The sequence below is a fragment of the Ochotona curzoniae genome, unplaced genomic scaffold (genome assembly GCF_017591425.1).
Source record: "Ochotona curzoniae isolate NIBS_2020 unplaced genomic scaffold, NIBS_Ocur_1.0 contig_2861, whole genome shotgun sequence".
Classification (NCBI taxonomy): domain Eukaryota; kingdom Metazoa; phylum Chordata; class Mammalia; order Lagomorpha; family Ochotonidae; genus Ochotona; species Ochotona curzoniae.
The window spans coordinates 1,845,369-1,865,587 of NW_024465620.1; the positions used below are offsets into that span (position 1 = coordinate 1,845,369).

The 20,219-nt window shown below is 55.4% G+C and overlaps 1 protein-coding gene across 7 annotated transcripts in view; it reads right to left on the reverse strand.

Annotated features, from left to right (window-relative positions):
- Positions 1 to 11,972, reverse strand: part of VRK3 (VRK serine/threonine kinase 3) — a 30,642-nt gene extending 18,670 nt beyond the window's left edge. For 6 of the 7 annotated variants that reach the window (XR_005883617.1, XM_040978032.1, XM_040978031.1 and 3 more), the window contains exons 1-5: positions 11,884 to 11,972; positions 5,386 to 5,525; positions 3,405 to 3,554; positions 2,569 to 2,763; positions 1,011 to 1,066 (exon numbers count right to left, since the gene is read on the reverse strand). Coding sequence is in view for 6 of the 7 variants with exons in the window: in XM_040978032.1 (XP_040833966.1) it covers positions 1,011 to 1,066; positions 2,569 to 2,763; positions 3,405 to 3,554; positions 5,386 to 5,524 (540 nt within the window). In the remaining variant the exon portion in view is untranslated. The other variant, XM_040978030.1, reaches the window with a different exon arrangement.
- Positions 11,973 to 20,219: the final 8,247 nt, after the last annotated feature.

Sequence of the window (20,219 nt, forward strand, 5' to 3'; positions counted from 1 at the left end):
AGCTTCCCTTCCAGCTCCCTGCCTGTGGCCCGGGAAAGCAGTCGAGGACAGCCCAAAGCTTTGGGACCCTGCACCCATGTAGGAGACCCGGAAGAGGCTCCTGGCTTCGGATCGGCATAGTATCGGCCGTTGCGCTCACTTGGGGAGTGAATCATCGGATGGAAGCTCTTCCTCTCTATCTCTCCTCTCTGTATATCCGCCTTTCCAATAAAAAAATAATAAAAATAAATCTTTAAAAAAAAAAAAAACCCAAAGCTGTGCTTGTGAAATGCTCGGCCTGCTGGCAGACATACAACCGGCCTGCAGTGGCAGGTGCAACCTGGGGGCCTGGCTCTGAGCCCATGCTCATAAACCATTCCTGTGGCCTCTGTCCAAGGCTGAGATGGGGTGCCCATTGGGGATACCCCTGGTTCTCAAGAGTGTGAGACAAATGGGGGGAAAATAAAGTCATTCGCAATCCTGGCACCCATGGCAGGGCTGCAGACCATGATGCTGCCCTCTCACCATTCGTGTCCTCTGCCAACAGCCTGTCCTGCCCACACAGCCACTCCAGCCTGCTCTGTGGTCCTCTTCCTTCTGGGCTACCCTTGGGCAGGTATCTGGCCTGCTGAGCCTTACACTATGGACCAACTGTGTGTGGAGCCTCATTTCATTTGCACAGCAGAGCCCCCCAATACCCAGCATGGCGAAACATGGCAGGTGATCAGCTAAGTGCTTGCTGTATACAATAGGTGGGCCATAGTTGCATGCAATAGTGGACCAGTGATTCCCACAATGGGATGTTTCTGGCTCCATTCACAGATGTGGAAATTCAGCACTCTGAGGGATGTCCCTGCCCAGGTCACCTTGGCCAGGAGGCAGCAGAGCCAATTCAGGGCACAGCTGGCAGCTCCGGTGAGGAGGACCTGGGCACCCGGCCCACCCTGGGTCCCACTGTTCCTCAGGCACCGGGCTGAGCTCTCCCAGTCCAGAGGGAGAGGCTCGGTCTGTCTCCACTGGGGACCACTCACCAGTTTGAGTGAGAATCCATGTTGCTGGGTATTCTTGAGGCCAGAGGTGGGCTCAGCTGCAGAGGGACAGAGAGAACATGGCTATGTCCCAGCTGTGAAGGTCATGGTCTTGCTCTTCCAACTTCCCAGCAAGCAGCGGCAGCTTTTGGGACCTGGTTGCCACAACCCACTCCTTCCTGCTTCTGATGGGTTCTCTGTCGACATCCAGCAGGGCAGAGCGGGGCAGCGCAGCTCTGACATAGCTCTGCCTATGAGGTCAGCCTGCAGCCTGGGGTCAGGAGCAATGCCTGAGTCACGCAAGTGGTTCAAGGGATCTCAACTCTGCACACACATGGCTGATGCTTAGCACGTGACTTCCCGAGGGAAGGAGCAGAGTGTCCGAGTGTCTGTGGACTAGAGGCTTATCATAAACCAAGAACACCTGGTGTGCTCACTGATCTCGGAGCAAACAAGGCGTAGTGCTACCTCTCCTTCATGTCTCTCTGGTCCTAAAAAATGGAAGAAGGCCTCCCTAACTCCAAGGCTATCTCCTCCTCTCTCCCTTTGTCCAGGCTGGCTATGTTGCTCTTCTTTTGGCTTTCCTCAAGTTTAATGAACAGAAAAACCATCTCTAGAGACTCTTAGTTCCACCCAAGAGAGTGATTAACAAAAGCTTGTATATCCTGGCCTTTTTAACAATAGCTTTGTCTCTCTGGCTTTTGGGGATCTCAGCCACTGGGTGGGAGACCCTGATGGAGCCCCTGATCCCTCAGCCACGGGATGAGACCCCAACGGAGCTCCTGACCACTGACTTTGGCTTGGCTCAGTCCTGGCTGTTGTGGGTGCTTACGGAGTGGACTAGTGAATGGAAGATCTCTTTCTCTTGTTTTCTGTCTTTGAAATAAACAAATCTTTAAACATGCTGCTTCCATTATTTGAGATTTGATTTCTAATTTGAAGCCTTCCTCTCCCCGCCCTGTTCCCCTCCCCCCACCCCCTGGGAAGGCCTGGGCACCCCTCCCTGTCCCCCTCCCCCACCCCCTGGGAAGGCCTGGGCACCCCTCACTAGAAGGGTCACACCCCATGAAACAGAAGCACATATGTGGGACCCTCACCCCACGCCGCCCCAACCACAGGGAAACACCAGGGCAGTCTCCCTCGCTTTCTAAGTTTCTTGGACATGTGTGGCAGCCTGTCCTGCTTGCTGTGAAGATCCCATCTCCACAAGCAAGACACCTTTCCTATCCTGGTGTTTGTCACTACAACGGACCATATCCCGGGTGGCCATGGCAAGCATCCTCACCATGAGCTCACATGACAACAGCAGGTGGCACTGAGGGGCAACACACGGTCTCCACAGGATACATGCCCTTCCAGGGCACCCACGCTTTCCAACTGGGCGCAGTCCCCACCACTCTTGACCTGTAGCTTTTATTTCCAAGACCTGCCTAGCTCCTGGGGATGGATGAAAATACAATCCCAGGGGCCGAGAGAAACTTGTGTGGAAGCCGGCTTCCGTCCTCCCTCCCCGCCCTGGTGCTGCCCGGCCTCACCACTACCCCTGCCGCCCTGAGCACACCTTCATAGAGGATGCCCTGGTCATCCTTGGTCTGGAGGGCACCTAGCTTCCAGTGCTGCCCGTTCTTGTCCGTTAGCACTGTCCCCGCAGGCAAAGCCTTGAGTGAGGCGGTCACCCGGCTCCGCTTCACCGTCTGAGGGCTCTGCCTGGTCGCCTGCGGGCTGCTCTTGGGGGTCGGGGGCTTGCTCCAGGACCCTGTGGGAGAATGGTCCTGATAAAGAACAATACTCATGATGCTGTGTACTTATTCCTTGGGATCGAGCATGTGTCAGACACGGGTTGGAGCCGGAGCCTTCCCCTGGAGCGCCCGGCGGGTAGAGAAGCCTGACCCAGACATGGCCGCTGCAAGCAGAGTATGAGATGGGCAGGACAGAAGAGGACCAGGACTCTGGGGAGAGACAGAAGGCTGTGCCAGCACACGTCAGGGAAGGCTCCTGGGGCCAGCTCCTGCTGGATGGGGGGAGCTGGTCAGGCTCAGAGAGGCCATTCCAGACACACCCCCATAAACAGCCTGCACCAGGGCCTCGCCCTCTGCCCTGCACTAGGAGGGTTCACACGTGGGCAAGGTCAGGTCCCACCCCTGCAGGGTTTCCGGGCTGGCAACCAAGGGCATGGTGGGGACAACAGAACGAGACATGTGATAAGGCAGCTCAGGCCCTGGAAGGCAACAAGGAGGCCTTTGGGGCTGTGACCTCAGGCTCCCGAATCCACGGGAAGGAGATAAGCAAGGGTCCTCAAGTCTCGAAGTGGACGGGTGGAGGCGACTGGGGGGGCCCGGCAGGGATGGAGGATGCTGAACGGGGGCTGTGGATCTACCGGCCCCGATGCCCGCTCACCTTTGGGTTTCTCTGAGGAGCCATCAGTATCTTCAGACACGGATTTGCTCCCGCCTGATAGGAGGGAGGAGTAGGGAGAGGCGCCAGGACTGGACCGCTTCACTTTCTTGGGAGAGACGTGGGAACTGGAGCTCGGCTCACTCCTAGACCCTGGAGGCACAGCAGAGTCAGGCTGGAGTCACACGGCCCTCTTCGGTCATGTCAGCCTTGCTCTCCTCCTCCACCCTCATAGCTCCTTCTCCTCTGTCACCTTAATGTCTGAGCAAATTGTCCTCCACTAGATGGGTCTCAGCCTCTCTCTAAGATCTCTGTCAATTTGTCTTGCTCATAACTTCTTCAACTCTGGGTCACTGCTTCTCCCTTCAGTTATGTCTACTCTGCCATTTAATCCCTACATTGAGTTTCTGACAACAATAAATAGTAAATTTATATATATATATGATCATTAATAGTTTGAGAAAATTTATTTACTTAGAAAAAATGGAAGAATTTCATTTAGATCGCAATACGGATTTAGTTGTTTTAATACACCCCACTTCCCCCACCTCCCGCCTAGACACTTCCCCAATCTGCCTGCTTCTGTCCCTTCCCCATGCTTTCCATTCACTGTCAGCTCTTTAACCGTATTCATCACCCTTTGCAAGCGCCCTCTGCCCCCCACCAACTCTAAAGTCGGCGGTCCCTGCAGCTCTGCCTCTGCAGCTGCTCACTCCCGCGGGCTGTCCTGAGCTCCTGTGCAGACGCCTCTGCAGCCCCGCACAGACCAGGGCGAGGGCTTCCCCGGCTCTGGCCCTCTGGGAGTTCTCCGAGAGCTGTCTTGGAAGGGCGTTTCTCAAGAGCAGACTTGTTTACGCCGGGGTGGAGCTGGGGTGGAGGGGGCACTCACACCTCTCCCACTTTAAAATCAAACTCTCAGGCTGGCAAGGATTCTGGTCCCAAACTGGCCAGACTGTGAGCTCTTGGCTGGAGTTCTCACGGAAGACACCCTTCCTTTCCGTGCCCATCAGCCAGGCTGAGACGGAAAACGGGGGCTCGTTCCGGCTCATCCCCCGGGAGTCCAGGACTCACACTCTCACCCCAATGCTGCTTGGGCACGAAGCTTTGTCTCCTGGACCATGGAAAGCCAAGGCTCAAAGCCTTCACTGACTAGTACTGTGCCCACAGCACCCGCTCAGCCCCCAGACCCAATTGTTTGGTTTCAATTGTTTGTCATTTCCATGGAATTTCCTGACTTAAACAGTTAGACAAGACCCTCCTATCCTGTGAGGATGGAACTCACTACCTCCTGGCCATCTGCCCAGTCCCTAGGCCTCTCACTGGCCAGACAGGGATTCCCCTGCAGCTCTCCACCAACAGTTAGGGCCATACCCTTCAGCCAAGGCCTACGAGGCCCTGTGAGCCTGTCCCTGACCCCACTGTCCCCTGGCTGCCCCCAGGCCACAGACTGCCCCGTACCCACAAAGACTGCCTGTACTGCTTGATCCTGCCTCCATTTTTTCCTTGCCTCGCTCTTCCCAGAGCCTCATTACACACTTGGAGAGCCTCCCCGAGCCCCCAGTTCCCCAACACCCCAGTGTGTACACACCCATTCCCCTCTCTTCTCACACCTTCAAACCTTTGCCTGCCATGGGCTTTTCTGAACAGAAGCGGAGCTGCTGTTCCCGAGGACCAGGAAGCATTGAGGGGAGTGACCCCATGCAGCAGGCCGGAAGTTGCAGGAATAGTGGGGAAGGCGGATGTTCAGTTTTGAACATGCTCAGATCGAGAAGGGCATAGGACAGCTAACGCTTGTAGGACAGGCAGCTGGCCTTCTGGATATGGAGCTCAGGGCACAGGTCCCAGCAGGAGAGAGAACTGTGGGAACTGTGTCCAACGCCATGAGGCCAATGAGACACCCAGGGGCCGAGTGCAGACAGAGCTGCCTGGGCCCTGGACCTGTCTGTCCTCCGCCCCACACACGTACCCGCACCCCAGCCCTCACCTCGGAAGGGCTGCACGTGTGCCCTGACACGGCTTTGGGGCTCCGCATGCTCCTCTGTAGGCACGGGCTTCCCACAGTAAGGGCAGAATTTGAATGAGGCTTCAACGCTCTTGCCACATTCTGGGCAGAAGCAGATCATGCTGCAAGACAGGGGTTGGGGGAGGGGGTTGGACAGGACACTGAGAGAACAGCCCACTCGCCACTGATGGGCAGTCAGCCAAGAGCCCATGCTGACGTGGCTGTGTTTGGCACAGCTCAAATATGCTCTCCACTTCCTTTTTTTTTTTTTTTTTTAATTTGAAAGGCAAAGAGACAGACAAATGTAGAGAGCTCGCCCCTCCTTTTGCCCCAAAGGCGTATGACAGCCAGGCCAGTCAGCAGCCCAGAACTCAACCAGGGTCTCCCACGTGGGTAATGGGTGCTGAGACAGCTGGGCCCTCTGCTGCCCCCCAGGAGGCATTCTAGCAGGAGCCTGGCATCAGAAGCAGAGCTAAGACTCGGAGGCATCTCCATGAACTGCATGATGGACATGTCAGGCAATGAGTGCTCCCATTTTAAACAGCTAACCGTCGTGTTTCCCAGACTCCCTTGCAGCTAGGCTGGGGCCACATGACCAGTTCTGGTCAATGACATGTGGTAAGCAAGAGTGAGAGTGCCCTCAGCCGCCCCGTACCCCGTCTCCTACCACGATGGCCTTCCACACCAAGGATCGCAGGAAATGCCGCAGCAGGAGCAGGGAGGCTGGAACCCCACTATTCACACAGAGCCTCCAGGAGCCCCGGGCTTCTCCGTCGCTGCCGCACAGCCTTTCCTGCCACGAGGAATTAGTGGGTGCCTGGCCGAGGAGCACCTTCTTCTCTAGGCCTTGTACATCGCTGCAAGATTCCCTGCTACTTCAAAGTCCAAGTCAACATAACACACCGAGTCTGACAAAGAGGAAAATCAACAGGGCACTTCCAGGGAACACTTTTCCTTTTCATTTTCTTTTTTCTAAAGATTTATTTATGTTTATTGGAAAGGCATATTTACAGAGAGAAGGAGAGATAAGTGACTGCAATGGCCGGAGCTGAGCTGATCCAAAGCCAGGAGCCAGGAGCTTCTTTTGGATCTCCCATGCAGGTGCAGGGTCCCAAGGCTTTGGGCCGTCCTCCACTGTTTTCCCAGGCCACAGGCAGGGAGCTGGATGGGAAGCGGAGCAGCCGGGACGTGAACCAGCGCCCAAGTGGGATCCTATCACTTGCAGAGATAGTTGAATCATTGTGCCAAATCCAAAGAAAACACATTTTTTCTTCTTTTAAAAAAAAATTGTATATTTTTATTGGAAAGGCATATCAAATTTATGGAGAGAGACAGAGAGAAAGCTCTTTCATCTCTGGTCTACTCCCCAAACGGCCATAATCACTGGCTGGAGCTGAGCTGATCTGAAACCAGGAGCTTCTTGCAGGTCTCCCACACGGGTGCAGGGTCCCAAGGCTTTGGGCTGTCCTTTCCCAGGCCGTAAGTGGAGAAGCGGATGGAAAGTGGAGCAGCCTGGACACAAATCAGTGCTCATATGGGATCCTGGCACTTGCCAAGTGAGGATTTAGCCACTGAACCATCGTGCCAAGCCAAAAATTTCTCAACAGAAAAAAAAAAAAGACATTTGTTCTTATATCCTATAGCTGAGCAGCTTTCAACTGCTGTGCTCACTCTGCAGTGGCAGTTCTGTTCACGCCTGACAGAGTGTCACCTTCTCGGACAGCGCTCCAAGCAAGCCGTCCACCCTCCTCCAACGGGACCCCGTACTTGCATGGGAGAGGCAGAAGAGGTTCCTGGTTTTGGATCGGCTCAGCTCTGGCTGTTGCGGCCCCTTGGGGAGTGAATCATCGGACGGAAGATCTTCCTCTGTCTCTCCTCCTCTCTGTATATCTGCCTTTCTAATTAAAAAAAAAAATCTTTTTTTAAAAAAAGTCTGTCCTTCCCTTTTCTCATCCCATACATTCTGAATCTCTGTTTCCAAATACAGGAGTTATGGAGGCATCTGGGTTGCAAGACTGTTGTCAAGGGCCCCTTACTCTGTGTCACTTAGGGATATGTTGTCCTGGTGGTAACACTGCATTTTTCAAAACAATTTTTTCAGAGGAAAACAAAGAAAGGGAAGGAGAGAAAAAGGGAAGGAGAGAAAAAGGGAAGGAGAGGCAGAGGGAGAGAGAGAGACGGAACTTCCATGTACTGGTTTACTTCCTAAAGGCCCACAAAGGCCATGTGTGGCAAGGGTGACATCAGCTGCTGCCTTCCAGGGGACACGGGCAGAAGCCAGCTGCAGGAGGCTGATAACGGGCCAGGCAGGCCGCCCAGAGAGGGACGTGAGCCCCTCAGCTCGCCGTCAGCCCTTGCTGTACGCAGATTTCACAGCCTCTCCCTGCTCCCCCTCGAGGGAGTCAGGCAGCTGAGCCTGTTTGGAGGCAGTGCCTGTGTGTGTTGAGCCTCTGAGACCAGAGCTGGGGCCCCATCACGTGGGACTGGTAGGGTGTGGTACAAGCGATGCTGGGGAGAACCGGGAGTTGTGGTGGCCATTACAATTGGTGCCAGGTCGAGTCACATGGGAAGCTTAGAGAGGTCAGGAAGGGCGACCCGGAGCCAGAGTAGCACAGCAGAGACTCCGGCCTGTGACAGAGGCAGACAGAGGGAGCTCTGGCTGGGCAGGAGTGACTCGGGTCTCAGGTGAGGAGCAGAGGCTCAGCCAGGATACCTGCCTTGTCCCAGGCCACACAGTGCTTCCGTGGGAGATACACCGCCACCTGACGCTGCAAGGAATCTCCCTGCTCCCTCTTCTCACAGTGGGGACAGAGGCTCAGCTTGAACATTCCTACAAATACTTTAGACTTATTTTTATTGCAAAGTCAGATATAGAGAGACAAGGAGAGACAGAGAGCAAGATCTTCCGTCCAATGAGTTACTCCCCAAGTGGCTGCAATGGCCAGAGCTGCGCCAAACCTAAGCCAGGAGCCAGGAGCTTCATCCAGGTCTCCCACATGGGTGCAGGGTCTCAAGGCTTTGGGCCGTCCTCGACTACTTTCCCAGGCCTTAAGCAGGAAGCTGGATGGGAAATACGGCTGCCAGGATTAGAACCAGCACTCATATGTGATCCCAGCACATTTGGGGTGAGGCCTTCAGTTGCTAGGCCACTGCACCAGGCCCCCTACAAACACCTTCATCTGAATATTGGCAGTGAGTGTGAGGTCAGTCCATGAGACAAGGTTTTCCCCAAGCCCTTGCCCATGGCCGTGGCCTCTGAACTTGCCACCAGCCTGTTGGGTGCTACTGCAACCACCTCTAATGGACTCCTGACTCTGCCCTCATGCCTCCAGTCCACTTCCAGTAGAGCAGCCAGGGAGCTTGTCATTGTGGTGGGTTAACCGGCCATGCCATGGGGGAGCAGTGGTTAGGTTCCCAGCTCTCCGGCTTCTCAGCCAGTTTCTTACTAACGCACACCGGAGAGCGGCAGGCTGCGGCCCAAGCACTTGGGCCCCTGCCACCCACATGGCAGAGCTGAGAGGAGTTGCTGGCTGTTGTGGGCTAAGGAGTTGACTAGCAGTGGTTAAGCCGAGCACTACGGGAGTGGGCTTGGGCTAGAAGCACCTGGTCTAACTGGACTCAGCTGTATCCAATATGCCTAATGCGGGTGTGGGGGAAAGAGTAAACAAGCAGAGGTGAAAGGGCAAATAAAGGAGAGACTTGGGAGAGACTTCCAGCATCACTGGTCTCCTGTCGGTGCCTCATCCCCCAGACCTGCACCGTGTCCACGTTACTGCCTCTGCTGGCCAGAACACTGGCCATTGGCTCTGGCTAGCCCAGACCCGGCTCTTGTGTTTGGGGAGTGAGCCAGTCAGTGGCCAGGAGATTTCTCTCAATCTGTTACACTGCTTTTCAAATAATCAAGTAAAATACTTTTCTTTTTTTTTTTTTTAAGATTTATTTTTATTGGGGGAGTAGCACGATAGGTTATCATTTTTTTTTTTAAAGATTCATTTACTTTTATTGGAAAGGCAGATTCACAAAGAGAGAAAGATCTTCCATTCACTGGTTCACTCCCCAAATGGCCGTTAACAGCTGGAGCTGAACCAACGCAAAGCCAGGAGTCAGGCGCTTCCTCCAGGTCTCCCATGCAGGTGCAGGGTCCTAAAGCCCTTGGCCATCCTCTACTGCTCTCCCAGGTCACAGGCAGGCAGAGCAGTGCAGCAGCAGCTGGGACATGAGCCGGTAACCATATGGCATTCCAGTACATGAAGGTAAGGCTTTAGCCACAAAGCCATTGCACTGGGCCCAAGTAAACACTTTCATTTAAATAATTTTTTAAAATTTATTTTTACTGGAAAGGCAGACTTACAAAGAGAAGGAGAAACAAAAAGATCTTCCACCTACTGGTTCACTCCCCAAGTGGCTGCAACAGCCACAAGAAGGGAGGCGGAAGGAAAGTAGAACAGCTGGGATATGAACCAGCGCCCATATGGGATCCTGGGACATGCAAGGCAAGAACTTCAGGCAGCACGAGCCAGCAGGCTACCGCGCCAGGCCTGCAAGTAAATACGTTTAAAATATAGAATCTAACTCAGACCCTGTGCCATCTCTGATCAAAACAATACAAAGTAAAACCCAAAGTTGTTTCTACTGTTATTTGTGAGAACTTTAGCCACCAGGCCACCACGCTGTGCCCAAGTCTCAAGCTCTTCAGAATTCTTCCCTTGGGGGCTTGGTGTGATGGCGTAGGAGCTAAATCCTTGCCCTGCATGTGCCAGGATCCCATGTGGACACCGGTTTCCATTCTGGCTGTTCCACTTCTCATCTAGCTCTCCGTTTCAGGCTTGGGAAAACAGCGCAGGATGGACCAAGTGTTTGGACTCCTGCACCCAAGTGGGAGACCCAGAAGAAGCTCCTGGCTTTGGACAGGTCCAGCTCTGGCTGTGGAGGCCACTTGTGGAGTGAACCAACAGAAAGATCTGTCACTTGGCTTTTTCAATAAAAATAAATTACTAAAAAAAAATTCTTTCCTTGGGCTTGGTGCTACGGCTAAGTTAGCTAGTTCTGCCCTACAAACGCCCGCATTCCACATGGGAGCTGGTTCCTGTCCTGGCTGTTCCACTTCCCATCCAGCTCCCTGTGTGTGGCCTTGGAGAGCAGTCGAGGACGGCCCAGAGCATTGGGACCCTGCACCCACATGGGAGACACAGAACAAGCTCCTGGCGCCTGGGTTCAAATCAGTTCAGCTTTGGTCGTTGTGGCCATTTGGGGAGTTAACTAGCGGACGGAAGACCATTCTGTCTTTTCCATAATAATAAATGTTGTAGTTAAAAAAAAGAAAGAGGAAGGAAGGAAGGAAAAGAAAGAAAAAAAACATCCCAAGTTGAACATGCATTTAACTCCCCTGAAGCAGCAAGCATCGCAGCTTACCATGGGCCTACAGCGAGGCCAGCTCACGGACCCTAACGCCCACACTACAGAGAAGTCTGGAAGAGCTTCTCCTGAATGCAAAACACAGCGGTTTTCTGGGCAACTTTAACACCAAGTCACCAATGGTCAGAGCCGGACAAAGTGCTCACATGGGTCTTTCTGAGGGATTAGCAGCAACCGATGCACTTTTATTTACAGGTGTGTCGCCAGCAAGTCTGTTCAGAGCCAGCTGTCAGGTCGAGTCACAAAAGATGCTAAACAGTGAAAAGCAAGCGCACAAAACCTGCGGGTGGCCACCACCGTGGTGAGCCGGCTTCCTGCTAACACCACGGAAGGCAGCAGGGGACGAACCCAGTTGTTGGGCCCGTGCACCCACGCGGGAGGCACGGATGGAACTCCAAGCTCCAAACTCCTGCCCTCAGCCTGGCCCCAGCCCCAACTGCCGCAGCCTTTCTGGGGGGTGAAAACAGCAGAGGAAACATCTGTCTCCCTCTCTTTGCCTTTCAAAATCAATAAAACTTTTTGTTCGTTTTGTTGGTGTCTTGCACCTGCTCAGGATTTCTGTTTCAAGACCGTGCGTACCAGGGTAGACCCTCCACACAGCCCAGCAGCAGCGAGGCAGCCTGTCGTCTCAGGATGCAAGACCACACAGCTCAGGGCTCCAAACCTCCCCCTGCATTCACCCATTTACGTCACTGAGCCAGCACCTGCTAAATGGCAACTTTGACTGGGCGCAACATGAAGGGCTACCGGCTGGGCTCCACCCCAGCGCTGACCACCATGACAAGCTCCGGAGCTCAGGTGACATGGCAGCCGGGCCGGGCTGTCTGTCAAACTCCCCACAGACTCCGCCCCCTTCTGACCCTCCCCCCCAAAAATCTAAAAAGAGCTCGTATCCCGCCGGGGAAGGGGGCCTGGCCGCCGGGGAAGGGGGCCTGGCCGCCGGGGAGCCTGTCCTCCCGACCCGTGTCCCAGGGGCCTCCACCTGCCACCGAGGATCGTGTCGACGCCACAGCAGCAGGCCTCCCGGCCGAGCGTGCCCGCCGCTTCGCCTCGCCCTCTCCTCACCTCTGTGCTCGAGGAGAGGCCCGGTGGGGTCCTAGATTCTGCGGGGAAACTTTAGGTCGCCGCCGCCGCCGCCGGGGAACCGCGGAAACCTCCGCCCAGAGACCACGGGCGCTGCGCGCGCAGCCCCCGCCCTCCAGCAACCCTAGCTGGGAACTCCATTTCCCAGGCGCCTTTGCGACATCCCCACCCCCTGACTCCAAGCCAAGGAGCGGAACTAACTTCGCTCAGGGCCCGCCTTTCCCATTGTATCCTCTTTGGACTCCTCCTGTGCTACTGCGCCTGCGTCAACTTGGAACCAATCACAACGGCCTCCGAGGCAACTCTCCACCAATCATCAGAGGCCACTTTTCCCCGCCCCTTACTTCCGCGCATTGGCTTTGGGTCTCTCAACTTCTTCCTCGACGGGTTTCCATGGCAACCGTTTGTTGCCGCTTTCACAGGTAGAAGCTTCTAGTTTTCTAGGAGAGGCAAGCAGCTGATTAGGCGGTCCTTCAGTTGGGCATAAGTCATGCTCTACATCCCGCTGGATCCTGATTCTCACTTTCCGGAAATGTGCAACCCGAGCCTCCCCGCCCACTCCCCCCCCAAGACGAAAAAGCGAGGGGAGATGGAAGCCAGGAGCAAGTGCCCGCATGGCCTTCTGGGAAGTAGGGAGCTGGCGCATGCGCGGAGGCGTGCGCGTGGGAAAGTGCTAGGAGCTTCGAGGCGGAAAGTTCGAGGCGCTTCGCGTGGTCCCGGAAGGCGGTGTGAGGGGCGGCGGACGGTGGGCTTCGGGCAGTGTCCGCTGTGCCACCTCGGCGGCCCGCGGTGTGCAGGTACACAGACGTGGGGGCCGGCCGTCTGGCGGCTTGGTTTTTTTTTTCCTGAGGGGTGACGACGGAGTCTTCCATCGGGGCGTCGTCGTTGTTGAACCCCTCGTTTCCGGCCTGTTTGCGGGGGCTGGTTGTTCCTCGTGTTGCCAGCCCTCGCCGGCGGCCCGGGAGAAGCTGTTTCACTTCCTCTTGTGTTGTGGTCACGTTTCCTCAAGAAGCGCTTGGTCGTGTCCAACGGGCACGTGGCCCTATGGTCGTCTGGGAGCTGGAATGATCCAGACTTTTCCAGAGTTTTGGTAGGGTGCCTGTCGGGGAGGAGGGAGACCGCTGCTCTTCCCCGCCTGGCGGAAAATCAAATCCAGTTTTGGTAAAAGTTTTTTTTTTTTTTTTAAGATTTATTTGTTTTTATTGCAAAGTTAGATAAACAGAGAGGAATATCTTCCGTCTGATGATGATTTACTCCTCACGCGGCTGCAACGGCCAGAGCTGCGCGGATCCTAAACCAGGAGCCAGGAGCCTTTTCTGGGTCTCCCACGCGGGTGCAGGGTCCCAGTGCTTTGGGCCATCCTCCACTGCTTTCCCAGGCCACACGCAGGGAGCTGGACGGGAAATGGGGCACTGGGACATGAACCAGCTCCCATGTGGGATCCTGGCACTGCAGGCAGCAGCTTACTGGCCATAAGACCTATTTTTCATGAATTTGGAATCCTCACCTGCCCTGCCGTGCTGTCAGGTTAATGGCCTTTGATTAGCCCATGCGGAGTAAGGTATTCAGTTAGATTCTTTCTGTGCCCTACTACAATAGGGTCTGAAACTTTTAAATTAAAAAAAAAAAAAGGCAGAGAGGTGCTTGGAGAGTTCGGGTCTGGTGGTTCAATGCTCCAGAATGCCCAGGTTAATGCCCACGTCGGCCTGGGCAGGGCCAGGCTGAACCCGCTCTCACCCCGGGTCTCCTGCGTGGGGGCCGTCTGAGCTGGCCGCTGGCCGTGTGGGTGCAAGACCCCGCATCTCGGCTGGCTCCGTGCCCGCTAGTGTGGTGCGTCAGGATGAAATCTACCGACTGATGCTTTTGCTGTCTGGTCCAGAAGTCCCATGCCAGGGTGGCCCACGCCTCCTGGGAGGCACCCACCTGCCCTGTGGGGTGGAGTGCTTCCCCTAGCCGTGGGGGTGAGCTGCTGCTAAAATACGGGGCACAACTGTGTCAAGCCCCCGTGGCACAGTGTCTTTCCTCTTGTGGGTCATAAACATAACTCAGCATGCACTGATCATGTTTTAAAAAATGGAGTACTGTAGGGCCCAGCGCCATAGCCTAGTGGCTAAAGTCCTCGCCTTGAATGCGTGAGGATCCATATGGATGCTGGTTCTAATCCCGGCAGCTCTACTTCCCATCCAGCTCCCTGTTTGTGGCCTGGGAAAGCAGTCAAGAATGGCCCAAAGCCTTGGGACCCTGCACCTGCGTGGGAGAGCTAGAAGTTCCTGGCTCCTGGCTTCAGATTGGCACAGCACTGGCTGTTGCGAACGCACGGAAGGTCTTCCTCTCTGTCTCTCCTCCTCTCTGTATATCTGACTTTGTAATGAAAATAAAATCAATCTTGGGCCCGGCGCAATAGCGCAGTGGTTAAGGTCCTCGCCTTGCACCCCCGGGATCCCATATGGGCGCCGGTTCTAATCCCGGCGGCCCCACTTCCCGTCCAGCTCCCTGCTTGTGGCTCGGGAAAGCAGTGGTTAACGACGGCTCAAAGCTTTGGGACCCTGCACCCGCGTGGGAGACACGGAAGAGGCTCCTGGCTTTGGATTGGCATAGCATCAGCTGTTGCGCTCACTTGGGGAGTGAATCATCGGACGGAAGATCTTCTCTGTCTCTCCTCTCTGTATATCCGCCTTTCCAATAAAAATAAAATCTTTAAAAAAAAAAAAGAAAAGAAAATCAATCTTTAAAAAAAATTGAAGTATTGTTAAAAAAGCTGGAATGGAGAACAGACACAAACATCGCCTGTGTGGTTGGGTCCCACGCCTGGTCCCCAGCTGCTGCAGTGTGCCCTGTGACACAGCCCTGCGCATGCTCACACACGGGTCCGCTCTGCACTGCTGCTGCAGGTTCCATGGTGGACGGCGTCAGACTGCACTGCTGGAATGACTGGCAAGGGAAAGCTTTCTCTTGCTGTTTTTGGGGGGAACGCCTTTGACCCACAGGCAGTTGACCATGGGCTGACTGCACATCGTCTTCACGTGCTTGTCACAGTAGAAAGAGAAATGGCTGAAGGCGTGGAGACCAAGTTACCCCATCCCAAACCCTGAAGGTGACGTGGGGGCCCCGCATCCCTGTCCTGGGCTGCAGGCAGCACGGCTGTCCGTGAGCAGAGAGCAGCGAGCGAGGGGGAGGGACGCTCGAGACCACCGCCTGTCGCCGCTGGGTGCCCTGGCCTGCCTGCGGGTCCCGGGATCGCCCCGTGGGGCCGGGTCATTGTGAATGTGTCTGTTGTGCTGACTCCTGCAGGGACCCCACAGCCGTGGTCGCCAAGCCACCGTGGACCCCGAGGCTGGGAGGCCTCCTCACTCCCCTGCTGCCAGCACGCCAGCCGGGACCTGGGAGAGAAGGCGGATGGGACTGACTGGGCCGCGGGCACTGAGGCCCACGCTGAGGTGAGTTAGTCTCAGTTTGGGGGTCTGTCGGCTGCCTTGGGAGGACCCCTTGCCGCTCCTCAGGGATGTGTGCCCATCCCTGTGTGCTTGGTGCTCCGCATGCCTCCCTGGCACCTTCCGCTGCCCTGGCTGTCAGGTGTTACACCCGCCTTCGGTTCCGTGGCCTTGGCTCGGGCACTGGCCCCTACCAGGATGCTCCGTCCTGGCCCTTGGTTCCCAGCTCGGTGCCCTTGCTTCAGGGCGGAGCCAGCTCTGCTCTGCCCAGGCCTGTCCTGCTGACCTCACAGATCAGGTGCTCCTGGAGTTACACAGGCCTGGTCTCTCGGTGGTGTGCTGGATGAGTAAGTGCATGAATTAAAGCCTTTGCATGGTAAATACCTGCTTGTCAGTGACATGCCCATGTGTTCTCCAGGTGCCGGCCTCCCTCCCTACCCCAGCACACAGCCCCTGCTGCCTCTCCGTCAGACCAGAGCACGTGAGGGATCCACACGAGAAGGTGTTGAAGTGTGCTCACCCCATCCTTTCTGTGAGCCACCCCTGCCCCACCATTCCCCAGGGACCAGTCCCAGCTCCCCACTTCCTGCCCCTCCCCTGCGCCTCGCTGGGGCCATGTGCAGCGTAGTCGGGAGGCCCCCAGGATCAGGCACCCTAGTTCAGCTGCCTTCTGCAGACGCATGCCGAGGGGTGGAGCGTGCTCTGCCAGAGGGAGGGTCGCCCCAACCCACCAGCCCCTTTGGTGGCGGCCATCTCAGGATGTGATGGGGTGTGTGTATGCCGGGCAGCCAGTGGGCTGGCTCCTGCAAGTCAGCAGGGTGAGGCACCCAGGCTCCTGTCTGCTTGGCTGGGGATCTGTGTTCTCTGCAGACACACAGCCCCAGCCTCTGCCTCACCCCTCCATGGCTGCCCTCCCGTGTCCTCACTCCGTCTTCCCTCAGCACGTGTCAGTGTCCAGCTGTCCGCTTGTAAGGACACCGGTCATCCGGGGGGAGGGCTCACCCTAGTGAGCTTGTCTTACCCTGATTAGCTGTGTGAAGGCCTTTTCCAAATAAAGTCCCATCCAGCTGCTCTGGGAGTTGGGCTTTCATATGTTTTGGTGGGAGGAGGGGAGGAAGGTGACAGTTCGGCCCAGGAAGTAGAGTGTGCAAGCACATGGCCCAGGGTGCAGCCCTGTCAGCAGCTGGGGGAGTGCTGTGCGGCTGCTGCTTGCAGGGAGGTTACCATCCTGTGCTACTCTGCTTGCCGTACAACGTGCCCAGGAAGGCAACGGGAAGGTGCCAAGGGCTTGGGCCTCGGCCACTCACGCAGGAGACCTGAAGCCAGTGCAGGCATTCTGCTTCCGCCTGAACCACCCTCAGTTACTGCAGCCCTCAGGGCAGTGAGCTGACAGGCAGGTAGGTGGTCTGTCTCCGTCTGCGTACCTCCTTGTTAACTTTTCCTTTCAAGTAAGTAAATCTTGAAGAAAAACTGGATGGAGCAAGCATGTGGCCCAGTGGTTAGGACACCACGTACCCGACTACCTGGGCCAGTTCCCGGATCTGGCTCCTGGCTCCAGCCAGGCCCTGCCCTGGCCACTGTGGACAGCTGGGGAGTGAACTAGGGTGGCAGCTCTCTCCCCCTATCTCTGTGCCTCTCAAGTCAAGAGAAACCAGGAAGAACTGGCGAGAAGAAAGCAGGGATGGGGGCAGTGAAGGCTGGGGCTGGAGCCTTGCAGAGCAGAGGCCCTGGCCACTGAGCCGCACACAGAGGCGACTCCAGCCCAGGCGGGCAGCAGGCAGCCCATGTGGCTCCGAGAGAGCAGGAGGTGAGGACCAAGGGGCAGAAGGTGCTGTGAGAGTGTGAGGGGGCTGATGGAGCAGAGGTGACGGCACGCCCCTCTCACCAAACCCTCCCTCTCCGCTGGGCATCCCTGCTGGAGTGTCTCAATGCTGTGACAGTGACACCCCACAAACACACTGGCTTAAGGGCACATGTGCTTGCTGTCTCGCAACCCTGGAGGCCGGAGAAGCTGGGGCTTCCGACTTCCTGCCTGCGCCTGCCTCTGTTTGCGTCGTCCTCCTCGTGGGAGGACGCTTGGAATAATGGTTAGAGCGCCAGGGGCCTCTCCCTGTCCCGGGATGCTTGGCCACGCCTACCAAGCCCTCTTTCCACAGTGAAGTTATTCTGGGGGGCTCTGGCAAGTATGGTGTGACTGGCTATAGGGCTGGGGCACACACAGCACATGACAGTGTGGGAAGCAGTTCTCCCACACCACATGTCCCAAACAATCCAGCTCATCTGCCCTGGGAAGCCCCACATGCATCTGCCAGTTGCTCCATGCCATTCTTGCCCTCTCCCCGACTCAACTTCCCCCCCCCCCAGGACTCTTCTTTCCCATGCAGCAGCAGCCACTGGAGGAGACATTGTTTAGTCTGCACAGGTTTTTAAAAATCCTGTCACAGTTTGCCTAGCACAGTAGCCTAGTAGCTAAAGCCCTTTGCCTGCATATGCCAGAATCTCATGGTCACCCGTTCTAATCCCGGTGGCCCCACTTCCCATCCAGCTCCCTGTTTGTGGCCTGGGAAAGCAGTTGAGGATGGCCCAAAGCCTTGGGACCCTACACCCACATGTAGGAAATCCAGAAGAGGCACTGGGCTCCTGGCTTCAGATTGGCGCAGCACCGGCCATTGTGGCTACTTGGGGAGTGGATCATCAGACAGAAGATCTTCCTCTCTGTCTCTCCTCCTCTATGTGTACCTGACTTTGCAATAAAAATAAATAAATAAAAGAAATAACCTAAAAAATAAAAAATCCTTTCACCGTGACATGAGGCATGGACTGACACCTGCTGACAGCACAGGCCTCCCTGTCAGATAGTGAAGGCCTCTGCGATGATCACCAAGTGTTCTAGTGTGGTGCTGATGGTGCTAAATAAACATCCCTGCTGCACCGCCTCTTCCGTCAGAAAGTCATCTTATCTGTTTCTTTGAAGTGCAAAGAGGATCTATACTTTCATGAAGAGGGGCCTGGCATAGTAGCCTAGTGGCTAAAGTCCTTACCTTGCACACACCAGGATCCCATACGGGAGCTAGTTTGTGTTCCAGCAGCCCTGCTTCCCATCCAGCTCCCTGCTTGTGGCCTGGGAAAGCAGTAGAGGACGGCCCAAAGCCTGGAGACCCTGCATCCATGTGGGAGACCCATAAGAGGCTCCTGGCTCCTGGCTTCATAACAGCTCAGTTGTGGCCATTGCGGCCACTGAGGACTGAACCAGAGGACTGAAGAGCTGTCTCTCCTTTCTGCAACTCGGCCTTTCCAATGAAATATGTATGTATTATAAAGAGGGCCTGCCACAATAGCTCAATTGGCTAATTCTCACTTCACAAGCACTAGAATCCCATATAGGCACAAGTTCATGTCCCAGCTGCTGCATTTCCCATCGTGCTCCATGGCTGTGACCTGGGAAAGCAGTCGAGGACGGCCCAAAGCCTTGGGAACCTGTATTCGCGTGGGAGACTCAAATAAGTTCCTGGCTTCTGACTTCAGGTGAGCTCGGGTCTGGTGATTGTGGCCATTTGCAGAGTGAACCAGTGGCTGGGTGATCCGAGAGAAAGATCTTCCATCTACTGGCTCACCCCCCAAGTGGCTGCAAAGTCTGGAGCTGAGCTGATCCGAAGTCAGGAGCCAGGAGCCTCTTCCGGGTCTCCCACATGGATACAGGGTCCAAAGGTTTTGGGCCATCCTCGACTGCTTTCCCAGGCCACAGGACAGGGAGCTGGAAGGGAAGTGGAGCAGCCTGGGTATGAACTGGCACCTGTTTGGATTCCTGGTGCATGCAAGGCAAGGACTTTAGGCACTAGGCTGCAGCGCTGGACCCAAAATAAATCTTAAAAAACAAACAACAAAACTGTAAAGAAACATAAAAGGGCCAGTACTGTGGCTCAACTGGCTAATCTTCTACTCTGTGGTGCTGGCATCCCATATACATGCCAGTATTTCACTTGCAATACAAACATGCGCACTGGCTGTAAAAGAAGTAGGGGGTGGCCAAAGCCTTGGGACCCTGCACTCACATCAAAATCCCAGAAGCTGCTGGTTCCTGACTTCAGATCAGTTCACCTCTGATTATTGTGGCCATTTGGGGAGTGAACCAGCAGATGAAAGACCACCTAACTGACTTTCAGGTAATAAATAAATAAATAAATAATCAATCAATCAATCTTGAATGTGGGCCCAGTGTGGTAGCCCAGCAGCTAAAGTCCTTGTCTTGAACGTGCCAGGATCCCATATGGGTGCCAGTTCCAATCCTGGTGGCCCTGCTTCCTATCCAGCTCTCTGCTTGTGGCCTGGGAAAGCAGTGGAGGATGGCCCAAAGCCTTGGGACCCTGCACCTGAGTGGGAGACCCAGAGGAGGCTTCAGGCTCCTGGCTTCGGATTGTTGTAGCTCTGGCTGTTGTGGCCATTTGGGAAGTGAATCAATGGACAGAGATCTTCCTCTCTGTCTCCCCTCCTCTCTGTATGTCTGACTGTCCAATTAAAATAAATCTTTAGAAAGTTTTGTTAAAAACTTGTGAGTGTACACTAACCATTAAAAGACAAAACAACAACAAAACAAGAAAGAAATGGTTTACTTGAGTGTAAGATCTGCCTGTGTGCGGCCCAGCACAGTAGTCTAGCACCTGAAGTCCTCACCTCGCATGTGCCAGGGTCCCATGTGGGCGCCACTAGGTGTCCCGGTTGCTCCACTTCCCATCCAGCTCCCTGCCTGTGGCCTGGGAAAGCAGTGGAGGACGGCCCAGAGCCTTGGGACCCAGCACCCGCGTGGGAAGAAGCTCCTGTCTCCTGCATTCTGATTGGCTCAGCTCCAGCCAGTGCGGCCACTTGGGGAGTGAACCAGTGATTGGAATA